The 14,293-nt window shown below is 41.0% G+C and overlaps 1 protein-coding gene and 1 long non-coding RNA gene across 2 annotated transcripts; one reads left to right on the forward strand and one right to left on the reverse strand.

Moving 5' to 3' along the window:
- Window positions 1-507: 507 nt before the first annotated feature.
- On the forward strand, window positions 508-11,595 carry LOC128410871 (cytochrome P450 2J4-like). Its single transcript, XM_053382647.1, has 9 exons — window positions 508-907; window positions 2,511-2,673; window positions 3,482-3,631; window positions 4,613-4,773; window positions 5,567-5,743; window positions 6,142-6,277; window positions 7,460-7,647; window positions 8,177-8,315; window positions 11,145-11,595. Exons 1-9 carry the CDS (start codon window positions 566-568, stop codon window positions 11,318-11,320), a joined length of 1,632 nt encoding a protein of 543 aa, XP_053238622.1. The 5' UTR covers window positions 508-565; the 3' UTR covers window positions 11,321-11,595.
- Window positions 5,134-5,923, reverse strand: LOC128410880 (uncharacterized). The gene is made up of 2 exons (XR_008329626.1): window positions 5,837-5,923; window positions 5,134-5,725 (listed from the first exon to the last, which is right to left on the reverse strand). It is a non-coding gene; the product is annotated as an uncharacterized LOC128410880 (long non-coding RNA).
- Window positions 11,596-14,293: the final 2,698 nt, after the last annotated feature.

The raw sequence follows: 14,293 nt of genomic DNA on the forward strand, positions 1-14,293 counted from the left end.
TTGGGGGGGGGTTGTGTTTGTAGGAAACTGGCTTTAGAATTGGGAGTTGCTGAACCTGTTCTGGTCTGAAGATATCAAAGAGCTAGCATTGATTTGCACTTGCAGATAATTCTTCTACAAATGTCAGCTTAGATACTAATCTTTACTCTTCAAAACAAGTGAAATTTAACCTGTTGCGTCTGAGCAGCCAGAGGCAAGATGAGTCCTATCCTATATGAGATAATATGATCCATTGAGACAACCTCCTCAGACCCTTAGAAAGAACTGGAGAAACTTATTGGTTTAGAGTCTTTAATATGTGTCACAAACCTGTTTAAAGTAGTGGTTCCAACTTAAAGATGCTGTTACACCTTTTTCCAAGAAATGACAGTCTATTGTTGCTTATGGTATTTTAAGCTACATTTAGTACATGTGAAAAGGGTGTGTGTGTGTGTGTGTATGTTGAAAGTGAGAACAAGAAGGAAATATTCTGATTCGGAAAACTACTCTCCCCCTTCCCCCTAAGAAGAGTTACTCAATAAGCCATCTCCTTCAGCCTCCTGGTTGGTGTGATGTAAAGCAATATATGGGTTGCAAACTTTGCCCTGGTTTTTTTACAGAAACATTAACCAAGAGGAGAGGTATAACTGCTCTCCTAGGATCAGATTTCTGTTCTCCCAACAGAAAACAGTCTGCTCTGACAAAGGAAGGCTTGAAAGGTTCCAAGATGCTGCTCCAGTTGCTCTCTGTCCTCTGGGAGGCCTTGTCCCTGCAAGTTGTTCTGGTGTTTCTGGCAACATTTCTACTTCTTGCTGATTACAAGAAAAGGATTCGCCCAAGGGATTTCCCCCCAGGGCCCAGGCCTCTTCCCTTGCTGGGTAATATACCACATTTTGGGGCAAAGGACCCACATTTGGCAGCACGGAAGGTAAGAATGAAGGAATGAACCAGATGATGAGAAAACAGGTGACGTTGCAGTGGAAAGGAGCGTAAAAACCTCACTGGAAAATGAGGCTTAGATGCCCTAGTCTAGCATTCTGATTCCAAGAGTAGCCAGCCAGAGGTCTCTGAGCAGCCCACACCTGGGGCATGAAGGCAAATGCATCTCCTGTGGTTTGTTCCCAGCATCTGGTATCCAGATGTGTATGGCCTCTGAATCTGGGGGATCTATTTTGCCTAACAGTCATTGGTAACAAGCCTGTGTCCACACCTGCCATAAAAGGTAGGATGGTTGTTTGCATGATTCTATTTTGTTAGCAGGTTATTTCCACCACTTCTGCCTTTTACCTCTAACTCTGGTCAGAAAAAAGTCACATATTTGCTATGAGCCACGTATTGCTTGGGTATGTTAATGACCAGCTAGCTCTGTCCAGCTCCGGTCCAGAGGTAAGTTTGCTTTTCTCATGTTCCCCTCTTAAGCAGGATGCCAAACAGTTTCGCAGGCTTGCTTAGACTATATACCTGTGGAAGACAGGAGTGCCTGGTGTGCTCTGGTCCATGGAGTCATGAAGAGTTGGAAATGATTAAACAACAACATATACCTAATAGACGTGACACATCAAACACAACTTTCTGCTTGCTTGCTTGGGGTCAGTTAGTGTAATAGGACATTTCTTTTTAAAAAGACACTTTCTGAATCTAAGGAGGCAGGAAGAGGACAGCAGGAAGCTGGGAAGTCCCATCATTTTTTATTACTTTTTCCTGTCCCCCTCACACTATGGCACTGAGGACACAATATTGGCTATCCCTTACAACTGCTGACAGAGGGGTACATAGGGTACATATGTACAAGGCTCCAAGCCAACAGGGACCCAAAGCTCTCTCTCTCTCTCTCTTAAAGTAAATTAGACATTTCTAAAGAAATTTATAATAAAAAAGTAGAAGCTTCTTGTTGCTGCAAGCCTCAAGCTGGATGAGTGGAGAGGAACACTTGTGTACACAAAGCATTTTTTGTGTGTCTATGTCATTTCCTTCTTTCCCCTAGTGTGTTGCTTTTATAGAATGAAATGTTTTAAATTATTTAACTCCTTTGAAAAAAATAACTTCATACTGAGAAGAACATGATGATATGCAGTCCTCCCTGATCTTCCACGTCCCACAAAGCCACAACTGGCAAGCAAATTAAAATTCCTATAGACGATGCTTTACTATAAGGATCCCCTCACCCTTATCAAGACTGGAAAAATGTGTGTGTCTGCTTTTGTTTGTGTGTTTTGTTGTACGTTAGCCTACCCTCCTGCTCTTATCTTTGCAACATTCCTGTGTGGTAGGCTGGCCTAAGTTAATATATGTGCAGAAGCAGCAGCTCTTGCCAATAGATTGCAGGAGGAGAATGGAGGGGGCCTGTCCATGTACTGGGCCCAGGAAACCCTTTTGGCATCTCTGATGTCCCTGTTGTATTTGAGAGAAACCAAGATTACATCTTCCATACAGGCATTCTATAAACATCAAGCAGGCAAATTAATATAGAATATTAATAAAGACCACATAGGGATATTTTATCCTGTCTTGCATTCTTCCTCTCCTTCCAGCTGGCAGAAAAATATGGCAATGTCTTCAGCATTCAGGTTGGGAAAACATGGATTGTGATTGTGAATGGATTGCGTCTGGTGAAAGAAGCTCTTGTCCATCAGGGTGAAAACTTCATAGATCGTCCAAATCTTCCTTTTACCAAGGAAATCGCTAGGGGATTGGGTGAGTTACTTTTAATTATGGTCAATTGTTTAAATAACATTATCTCATCATTTCCTATTGCCTATCTAATCAAAAAGCCAAAAATAAATGGAAAAAAACCAGAAATATCATTAAATAATCAAGACCATATAAACATTAAAAAGGTACCATTAATCCAGAAAAGCAATTCCAGAGTGTCCTAAAGGGCTTCAGTGCAGAAGGGACATTTGTAAAATATATATTGACTGCTTTACGTGTTCCTATACGTTTACTTCATTTTGTGTATTTCAAACATATGCTGCCTTTCCATCACAGTTCCCAATTTTTTTCACAGGGCAAAGTTAGTACAGTGGGCTAATAACCTCCACTTATTTTACATATGGGAGTGCGACCTTATGTGGGGGGAGGGTAAGTAAGTAAATAAATAAATAAATAAATAAATAAATAAATAAATAAATGGTGGACGACACTTTCCATGCTCCCTCTTCATTTCCTCCCACCTGCACACTCAGTGGATTTTTGTTGCTTACTGGGAAGTCCATTCCACTGTCAAACAGTTCTTACTGTCACAAAGTTCTTCCTGGTGTCTAGTCAGAATCTCCTTTTTTGTAACTTGAAGCCATTGGTTTGGGTTCTCCAGAGAGGGAGAGAACAAACTTCCTCAATCTTCCATGTGACAGTCCTAAGATGGTTATCATATCTCCTCTCAAGTTTCCTCTTTTCCAGGCTAAACTTGCCCAGCTACCTCAGGCATTGCTCATAAGACTTCTGTTCTAGACCCTTAATCATCTTGGTTGCCCTGCTCTGCTTGCTATTTCTTCTCATCTAGGAGTGTTGACCTCTAATGGTCTTACCTGGAAACAACAGAGACGATTTGCCATATCAACGCTCAGAAACTTTGGTTTGGGTAGAAGGACTTTAGAAGAACGAATACAGGAGGAGAGCCGATACCTAAAGGAAGCTATTGAAGTTGAGAAAGGTGCGAACCAGAGTCAAAAAAGCCTATTTCATATGAAAGGTTAAAAAATACATTTGTCGTGGTATGAAGCTTTCAAGTGCTGCTTTGTGCAAGTTCAGCTCTGCATAAGCTGGGACATCCCCATGGTTAGATGGGTGTCAATGCAAAACTCAGTCCATTGTGGCACATAGGAGTTCAGCTGCCATTAAAACGCAGAAGCCTCTGCTAAGGTCAGGCTCCATGTATGCAGTGAGACCTGCAGTTGAAACCCAAAGTCACTTAACTAGTATAGGAGAGCAACAGAATTGGTACGCTGTGTGTTTTGAGGGAAGTGTGCCGATTTTGATAGCTTTGACAAAGTCACAAATGGAATTTGTGCAATAGTTCCTGTGTATATTTTCTGTCTCTGTCATTTTTGCAGGCCTTTGTTGCCAAACCTACTGCCTTGGCAAAACATTGTTGCACACACACCCAACCTCCAAGCAGCGTGAGATTTCCCAGCCTTTGTGTTTCCTTTTTTGAAGAGACTAAGGTCCATTTATGATATATGGTTTATTTACACACGTATACAACATGAGCCTAGGATGGGGCAAGGGAGTCACAATATTAACACTCCCAATGGGAGTGCTTGCAGTCTCCCACAGAGGTCCTTTCCTTTGTTTCCCATAATAGCCCATCCCCCAGGTAATCACCTCATAAGGAATGTAGCCTGGCTTATGTTTTAACACTTCCTGCACCCAGGGATTTAGGGGGTCTGGCCCCCACAACCTCAAAACAACATCTCACAGAACAATGTGCTAGATAGCTTATACCTATAGCATGTGCCACTAAGGGTATAAAACTCCATCACTGCGCCATCTAAACATCCTCTATCTGAAGAACTTCTGCTGTCCCCCCATACTCTGTCCAGACCCACCCACTTCCCCCACTTTCTGTTTTTGTTACATGGAAGCCATAAGCAGTCTTACTCCTTCTCCATTTTCTTCTTCTCTCCCTCTCCAGGGCAGCCATTTGACCCTCACTTTCAGATTAATAATGCTGTTTCAAATATCATTTGTTCTGTCACTTTTGGGGATCGCTTTGATAACCATGACAGTCGTTTCCAGAAGTTTCTGCGCTTGTTTGATGAGATAATGTATCTTCAGGGAAGTATTTGGATTCAGGTACATCTTCTGTGAGATCTTATGGGTATCCACAACAGAGTCGCTCTGGTTCCAGGCACACTCCCACATTCTTGTTGACTGTTCATTCATTCGCTTTGGACCATCATTGTTCTTTATGTTCTGGTTTCTTTTTCTCCCTTGAACTTGTAATTCAAGCATCTCACGCCATACCAAGTCCCTTTGACATCTTGTTTTTATTTAACTTTGTCTATCACAATACTGAAGATGTATGGGTGTCTTCAGTATTATAAGGCAGGCATCACAACTAAAAATCATGTGCTACGACACATTTTAGGCCTTTAAGTGGGGAATCACATGAGTGACTGAATAAAATCAAAGAATTTGGACAAGTAGCACATATCATGAGAAGGCTAGTTAGTTTTATTTTCCATATTGGGAACATTCTCACACTGTGCTGGAATATTTATGTAGCTAAATAACACTGGGTATTGAGTGGTGTTCAAAAGCAGGACTTAAGATCCAGAGCATGTCTTGCAATGAACACAGAGATGCAATCCCAAGTGACATACACGGCTTAATTCCATACTCTCCACCTACCAATTAGAATCTGTGAAAGGCCACCCCATGCAGATAAGCATCATGAAATGGGAAAGCTACATTGGCATCATTTTCCTGATATCGTCAGGCAAGGTGCATGCATTTTTCAAACAGGTAGCCATCTTCATGGGAAGCCATCGCATGGATTGCTATCTCCTTTGATAGTAGCATGATCTGCGATTGTTATGAGAGGGCTTTCCCTACATAAATCTGATGCTAGTATTTGTTTCCTCAGCTGTACAATGCATTTCCCACTCTAATGAAGCACTTGCCAGGGCCCCATCAGACCGTTAAAAGAAACTGGGGAGAACTGAAATCCTTTGTGGGAGAAATCGTTGAAAAACATGAAGAAGACCGGAACCCATCTGAACCCAGAGACTTCATAGATGCGTACCTGAATCAAATGGCCACGGTAAGAAACAAAAAGTATAGTTTGTGGTAGTATTAATAGTAGTAATGGTTAATAATAGAAAGCAGAGACACAATCTAAAGGATCAGAACTTACCATATAGTTTCCATTGGCTCTGTATGAAAGCAGACAAACTGGTGAGGTGTTTGTTTGTGTGTTTGCACACACACACACACACACACACACACAAAAGTGAATAGGAAATAATGTATATCACCACTTGTCCAGTGCCTGCATTTCACCAGATTGACAGGGCTGTTGACTTGGCTGTGCTAGATGCAGGACACTGGTCAGGAATAGAGCTCATGAATCTCATTGCTATCACTTGATATATAGGACTGAAACTGGAGTGGAGTTTTTAACGACAGATGAACCCTTTGGTGCATTTTCTTTGTTTTAAGGAGGATGCTGCTTCCAGTTTTCATAAAGACAACCTCCTACATTCAACACTGGATCTCTTTTTTGCTGGAACAGAATCAACTTCCACAACCCTGCGCTGGGCCTTGCTGTACATGGCCATTTTCCCGGAAATTCAAGGTAGAACCATCATTTGCCTACTTATCTTTCATTACTTTGGATTGCACTCAACAAATCCTCTATTGAAATCAAAGTATCTGACTTATTGGCTATATAACTTCAATGTGCCTGCCATAAATTTGACTAACATTGAGTATCAACCACCCTTCTCTTTTTTCGAACGATTCCCAATGCCATATTGCTATGTTACTTTGCAATATATGTGCTGTTGTTTTTTAAGCTGTTGTGTATTAAAAATGTGAGATAAAAGCATCCAAAACGCTAAGTAAAGGGTTATTGCTCAGAAGGGCTGTAGAACTCGGTGATGTCATATGTCTGAGGTTGCTATTTTCTGTTGGTTCAGTTTTGGCAGTTATTAACAGTCTTAACAGCTAAGGCAGCAGTTATGTTCTGTGGTGTTGCTGTCTGTCTCAAAGCTAGTCAGTGTGTAGCACCGTTAGTCATTCTTCGATACAAATCTATGTAATATGTATTAGTTAACATAAGTAACACCTACCTGAATTGTATGTTTAATCTAACAAGGGCAAGTACACTGAGTAAAAGTTATCTAACTTTTAAAAAGAGTGTATTGTGTAGTTTTTATAGGAGGGAAAAGGCAAAGGGTCAAACGACTTGGGATCTCTTCCACATAACTCTGTAAAGTTTAATTCCCACAAAAAATTATATATGCATATGCTATAAATGTTTTTATATATAAAAAGCAGAAGCTCTGTGCAAGGACTTCACTTGTGCAACAGAGCATCCCTCTCTCACGCACCTTCAGATTGGTCCAAGGAGGTTGGGAGAGGCCACAGAACAGTGCAGAAGGAGAAGGGGAAAGGGAACTTTCTATCTGGCAAACTGCAATTCTTCCGTTTAATGAGCAATCAGAAGAGCAAGAATTTCCCCCATATGTTTTTATTATATTGCAAATTACTTTGGGGTGCCCACCGGGAAGTGATCCTTAACTGAACTGGAATGATAAGAAAATAATTAATAAATGGTGCAGCCAAAACAATTCTATTTTGGCAGAAGATGTACCATTCCAACTAAAGGTGGGGAAAAAGGAGTCTTGAATAAATGCTTGCATTCTGGTGGCAAAGGGAACCCAGAGGTGGAACGACGAGATGGGCCTCCTCTGCAGATATTAGTTTATGTCTGTTCCTCTTCTATTTATAGCAGATGTTCTCTCTCTTTTTGCAGCAAGGGTCCAAGAGGAAATAGATTCTGTGATTGGCCAGTCTCGCCAGCCAGCGATGGATGACAGGGACAGCATGCCCTATACCAATGCGGTTGTTCATGAAGTTCAAAGAATAAGCAGCATTGTGCCTCTGAATGGGCCCCGGATGACAGCTAAGGACACGACACTGGCTGGGCTTCATGTGCCCAAAGTAAATGTTAAGAACATATTGCTCTTCTTGTCTGTCTTTGCTCTTCCATTAAACTGCACACACTTTAATCCAAAGTTTAAACTAGGGGTAGCCAACATTGTGCCGTCCAGATGTTGTTGGACTCCAACTGCCATCAGTTCCTGCCAGCATGGCTGATGGGCAGGGATGATGAGGCTGTATCCCCAAACATCTGGAGGCCACCATGTTGGTAACCTCTGGTCTAAATACAGAGTTGTACCAGTCTCAGTTTGAATGGGTAGCTAGTCTGTCAGAAATTAGCCAGTATCTGGTGTTGCTAACCCTGAATTTTCGTAGTCCAGCAGACTTTGAATGTGTTTTAAAATCTATATTGGAACTGTGCTTTTGTGGGAAATCTTTAAATGAATTACTTAATAATGAGAAGTAAATATTACATTCAGAACATATTCTTTTTCTGTCAGGGGATAGAGGCTTAGTACTGCTATAAATTCAAATATATGTGAAAGCGCCTTGCCATTTCTAATCTACTACTCTGCTTTTTATTTGGCAGGGAACCGTATTGTTCGCCAACTTGACCTCGGTGCTCTTTGATGAGGATGAGTGGGAAACACCCAGTATGTTTAATCCTGGCCATTTCCTTGAGAATGGTCAGTTCCGGAAAAAGGAAGCATTCCTGCCATTCTCTGCAGGTAACAAAAGTTGAAGGGCTATATGATGGCAGCTTAGTTACTGAGAGCTTGGTATATTGCTACCTATATTGTGTATTGCAGTGGTCACCAACCTCCTTGAGCCAGTGGGCACATTTGGCATTTAAGAAAGTGCTGTGGGCACCAGTCACAAAATGGCTGCCCTTTGGGGTGTGTGGTGTAACACAAAATGGTGTTGACACTAGCGCAGTGTGGATTTTTGCGGGGGTGTTTCCTGATATCTTTCATGAGCAGCCCACAGGGAGTTAGGCTGTATTGTTAAAGTGTTTCCCCTCTCCATGCTCACGAAGTCGTTTTCTTCACTGCACCCTGAGAATAGGAGCCTGCTTCTCACTATGCAGCTCAGAAAGTAAGCAACTTCTTGGGGAATTATTACCGGTAACTGAATCATAATTATGATGTTTTCTACAATCAAACGGTATATAAATTTTATGAAATAACTAAAACCTGTTTGCCTTCTTCACATTTTTGGAATGTGAGAGGGAAGCTGTAAGGCTAGGGATGGATGGATCTGTCAACTTTGGTTTCCTTCATTTTCCCAATCTTAAATTCAGTTTCCCACATTTCAGCTGCCATCCGCAATTGAAAAGAAAACCCATTTTGGTGCATGTTTTTCTTATTGACACATTTTAAAATCTCACTGTGACTAATATACACAATTTTGTAAACAAGTCCCCTAATATAATGGATTTTTGTATGTTCTTTTCTCTGATATAGGCATTTTTTTTTACACTTTCCCTTAATATGCATTTTTGTACACATTGGTTGGTTGGAGAACAACACTGTAAATTTCAAAGAATGGCTGTATTTTGTGTGTGTTCATGTATTGGTTTGAGAAGTATGATTTACAGAGATTGCTATGAAGATGTAAACCAGGGGTAGGCAACCTATTTTTTTAAAAAAAATAATATTTATTAGTTTTCCAACAAATTAAACACAACACTACAAAAAACCAAAAAAGAAAAAACATACAATACAATACAATACAAAATAAAAGAAACAAACAAAACAAAACAAAACAAAAACCATTTAAAACACAATCCAATTTCAACATCTTATCTTTCTTTCCCTTATTTCCTCGACCTCCTCACACCTCCCTTTTTGTATTCCACTTCTGTTGATTGTTTCAGCAATTCCTTTCCATCTTCCTCTGTTTTCTATCCTATAATTATCTTAACACATTTCAACCTTATTTTTCTTTTAATACTCTATTAATCTATTTGAACTTAATTCCTTATAACCTTTCTACTAAAGCCATATCACTTCATTCCAACATTCTTCTAGCATTCATTAATTTTACAGTATTTCTGTAAATAGTCTTTAAACTTTTTCCAGTCTTCTTCCACTGACTCTTCCCCCTGGTCTCGGATTCTGCCAGTCATTTCCGCCAATTCCATGTAGTCCATCAACTTCATCTGCCATTCTTCCCTGGTGGGTAAATCTTGTGTCTTCCAATATTTCGCGATGAGTATTCTTGCTGCTGTTGTTGCATACATAAAAAAAGTTCTATCCTTCTTTGGCACCAATTGGCCGACCATGCCCTGGAGAAAGCCCTCTGGTTTCTTAAGGAATATATATTTAAATACCTTTTTCATTTCATTATATATCATCTCCCAGAATGTCTTAATCCTTGGGCACGTCCACCAAAGGTGAAAGAATGTACCTTCAGTCTCATTACATTTCCAACATTTATTATAGGGCAAATGATAGATTTTTTCAAGCTTAACTGGTGTCATGTACCACCTGTAAATCATTTTCATTAAATTTTCTCTTAGGGCATTACATGCCATAAATTTCATACCTGTGGTCCATAACCGTTCCCAGTCAGCCATCATTATGTTATGTCCAACATCTTGTGCCCATTTAATCATAGCTGATTTCACCGTTTCATCCTGAGTGTTCCATTTCAACAGCAAGTTATACATTCTTGACAAATTCTTAGTTTTTGGATCTAACAATTCTGTTTCCAATTTTGATTTTTCCACCTGGAAACCAACTTTTTTGTCCAATTTGTATGCCTCCATTATTTGATAATAATGGAGCCAATCTTGCACTTTGTTTTTCAATTTTTCAAAGCTCTGCAATTTTATTCTCTCTCCATCTTGTTCCAGAATTTACCAATATTTCGGCCATTTGGCCTCCATATTGAGTTTTTTCTGTGCCTTCGCTTCCATTGTTGACAACCATCTTGGGGTTTTCTTTTCTAACAGATCCTTATATCTTATCCAAACATTAAACAATGCTTTTCTAACAATATGATTTTTAAATGCTTTATATACTTTTACCTTATCATACCACAAATATGCATGCCAACCAAATACATTGTTAAAACCTTCTAAATCCAACACTTCAGTATTTTCAAGAAGCAGCCACTCTCTCAGCCAGCAAAAAGCAGCTGATTCATAATAAAGTTTAAGGTCTGGCAGGGCAAATCCACCTCTTTCTTTAGCATCCGTTAATATCTTAAATTTTATTTGAGGCTTCTTGCAGGGGTAGGCAACCTAAGGCCCATGGGCCAGATGTGGCCCAATCGCCTTCTCCATCCGGCCTATGGACGGTCCGGGAATCAGTGTGTTTTTACATGAGTAGAATGTGTGCTTTTATTTAAAATGCATCTCTGGGTTATTTGTGGGGCATAGGAATTTGTTCATCCCCCCCCAAAAAAAAACAAATATAGTCCAGCCCACTACATGGTCTGAGGGACAATGGACCGGCCCACGGCTGAAAAAGGTTGCTGAACCCTGATGTAAACTCTCTACTAACATAGTCTCTCTCTCTCTCTCTCTCTCTCTCTCTCTACTCCCCTTTTAGGAAAGCGAGTTTGTCTTGGAGAACAATTGGCCAGGACTGAGCTTTTTCTTTTCTTTACTGCCCTACTTCAGAAGTTCACTTTCCAGGCTCCAAAAGGCGTGACATTAAGCTTTGACCATCGGTCAGGTCTTACGTTATCCCCCCAGCCATACCGGATATGCGCAATCTCTCGCTGAGGGGACTCATTTTATGGCACTGCTCATTAAAAGAAGATGGTGAAGAATTTGGCCAGCACTGCCTCCTTAGTTTCTGTCCTTAGGGGGACAGCTCAATAGTCATAGCTCAATAGTAATGCATGTCCATTGTATTTAGAAGGCCTCAAGTTCAATCTGCATGACTGGTGTGTGGTTCTTCTCATAAATGATCTCAAGCATGTGACTTTTAAAATGGTCCCTGTGGCACAGCTAGAGCAATGTCTTATAAGTATTGCAATAAAAGAGCTCAGTTGGAACTCCAAGTTGTAGACTTTGATGCTCAAGCTTGCACAAGACGGTTACCCCCCACTTCTCCAGGGGCACCCCCCCAAAAAATGGCTTAAGTGCGAGTATACCGGGGTGCAGGGAGACAGCAGGTGGTCTGTCTGCCTGGCAAGCTGAAATGCTTGCCTTGTTGGCGTTATTGCACATTATTGAATTCCTCCCCTAATGTGGAAGTAGCCCTAGCAGAAGACACTACAAAAGGTCAGTGACTTATTGATAAAACAAGAGACCTTCCAAGAACCTTCCAAGGATGACTGAAAGCCTTCTTGTCCTAAAAGAAGTATCTGCTTATCTCAGAGCTGAGCAGACAAGTTGTGTCCATATTGTGGTCAGGGCAGTGGCAGACCTTGGCGCCCTGCATGATGCCAATGTTCAGCACCCCCTGCCTCTCACACTCCATTCTAAATCATAGTTTCAACGTCCCCTGCAGTGCCCTTGAGGCTGCATGCCCAGTGCCACCAAACAGTTCATGCTCTCCTAAATCTGTATCTGCATCTCCCGGTTTCTGTTGTCCCTTGACACAGGATATCTGTGGTCCCTTTGTTTCCTCTAGCCACACCACTCCCTCTTGGCCTCATCCCTTTGAACTAATTGTTTATATCAATTATGGCAATCTCCTATTATTCAAAAAAACCTCACAAACCTCTGTATTTCAGTAGTTACATTTATATTTTGTCAAGAGGCAACTTAATCTGCTATCTGTCCGCTACACACTTGGAGCTATAGAACCGTAGAGTTGCAAAGGACCCCCAGGGGCATATAGTTCAACCCCCTGAAATGCAGGAATCTCAACTAAAGCATCAATGACTGATGGCCAGCCAACCTCTGTCTGCAAGGAAGGAGAGCCCACAACCTCCCAAGGATGTCCATTGCACTGATGAACAGCTCTCACTGTCAGAAAGTTCTTTCTGAAGTTTTGTCAGAATCTCCTTTCTTGTAATTTGATACCCACCAGAGCAGGAAAGAAAAAATGCTTATTCCATCATTCATGTGACAGCCCTTGAGATATTTGAAGATGGCTATCTTATCTCTTCTTGGTCTCCTCTTTTCGAGGCTAAACATACCGAACTGCTGTTGACCTCATTGGAGATTTCAGAATTGTCATCTCCCACTCAGTGCTATGTAAATATAGACCTGATGGCTATATAAATTCTAACAAGAAAAATAAATAATGATAAAAAACCCGGAATGTAACCAAATACAACAACAGCTGCACATAGCTAAAACCCATAATGCCCTATGCGCCTTAGGTCCAAGCTATCTGAAAAACTGTATTCTATTGTAAGAGCCTGCCCAGGCTTTGTGGTCTTCAGGGAAGGCCCCTTTCTTGGTCCTGCCACCCTCATAGGCACAGTTGGTGGGGACACAGAAGAGGGCCTTCTCGGTAGCTTCTCCCAGAGTTTGGTACTCCCTTCCTGAAGAAGCTAAGCTGGCTCCCTCCTTGTGGTCCTTCCACTGCAGGTGAAGATCTTCCTGTTCCAACAGGCTTCTGGGAACTGACTACTTTTAATGAAAGGGCTAGTACCCTGCTGTTTCTTACTGTAATTTTTAGTAGATTTTATACAGATTTTACATATCATTTTAATTCTATTAATGTTTAATTGATTTTAATGTCAATTTTCCTATGTTTTTAGTGATTCTTGTTTTTATTGGTTAACTTCCTTGAGTCCCATCGGGAGAAAAGGTGGGGTACAAATATAACAACAACAACAACAACAACAACAACAACAACAACAACATACATCCTGCTTTAAGATTGAGACTGCAACCCTATATACCATATTTTTCTGTGTATAAACCACATACCCCCGTATATTAGATGCCCCCTATTTTTGGAGACTCCTAATTAAGAAAATGGGGCGAGATTGCCCAGAGTTGTTGAGATTTTTGGGGGGGATTGCAAAAAATCACTCACCCAACTGACCTACGCTGACTCATGCATGCATCACTGAAGCCACCTATCGTCTGCCCCCTCAATGCCAGCTGCCACCAATCGGCCAACCACTTACCACAGAGACAGCCAATCAACACCAGCCCTTGCCACAGCCACCAATCACCCACCCAATCACCACTGACAATCTCCTGCTTGCGGCAGGTCCCCCCATGCACTATTCGTGTATAAGCAACCCTCATTTTTTTAGATGATTCTATAATTTAAAAACCCTCATCTTATACAAGGAAAACTACAGTATGTTGCCCATATGCAAGATTCATTGAACACATTGGAATTTACTTCTGAGTAAACAGGCACAGAAGTGGAAAGTTTCACTTGAATGTCTTGATGGGGTTGGGGGATGAAAGACAGCAAACAGAAAGGTAAGCAAGACTGAAGGGACATCTTTTTCTCTCCCCTGCCCCCAACAATTTAGTAGAGCTTAAATTCTTCAACTCTAGTTTGATTACTGCAATCCCGTACCCAATTTGATTTATTGGGGAGTATGTCCATTGAACATGAAGGGCTTAACCTCTGAGCTTAACCTCTGTAAGTTAACTGTGCACTGTGCACTGAATTCTAAATAAATTCCTGGACCTTAGCCTATCCTATCCTCCAGCACAATATTTGCACAAAATAGCTTCCAGCAGTGCTTTTTCCCCTGTAAAAAAATGTTTAGGGGTACTCTCATTTTGACTCAAGAAAATCACCATTTTATAGTTCAAATCAGGGAAAAT

Source organism: Podarcis raffonei, chromosome 3 (assembly GCF_027172205.1).
Source record: "Podarcis raffonei isolate rPodRaf1 chromosome 3, rPodRaf1.pri, whole genome shotgun sequence".
Lineage (NCBI taxonomy): Eukaryota > Metazoa > Chordata > Lepidosauria > Squamata > Lacertidae > Podarcis > Podarcis raffonei.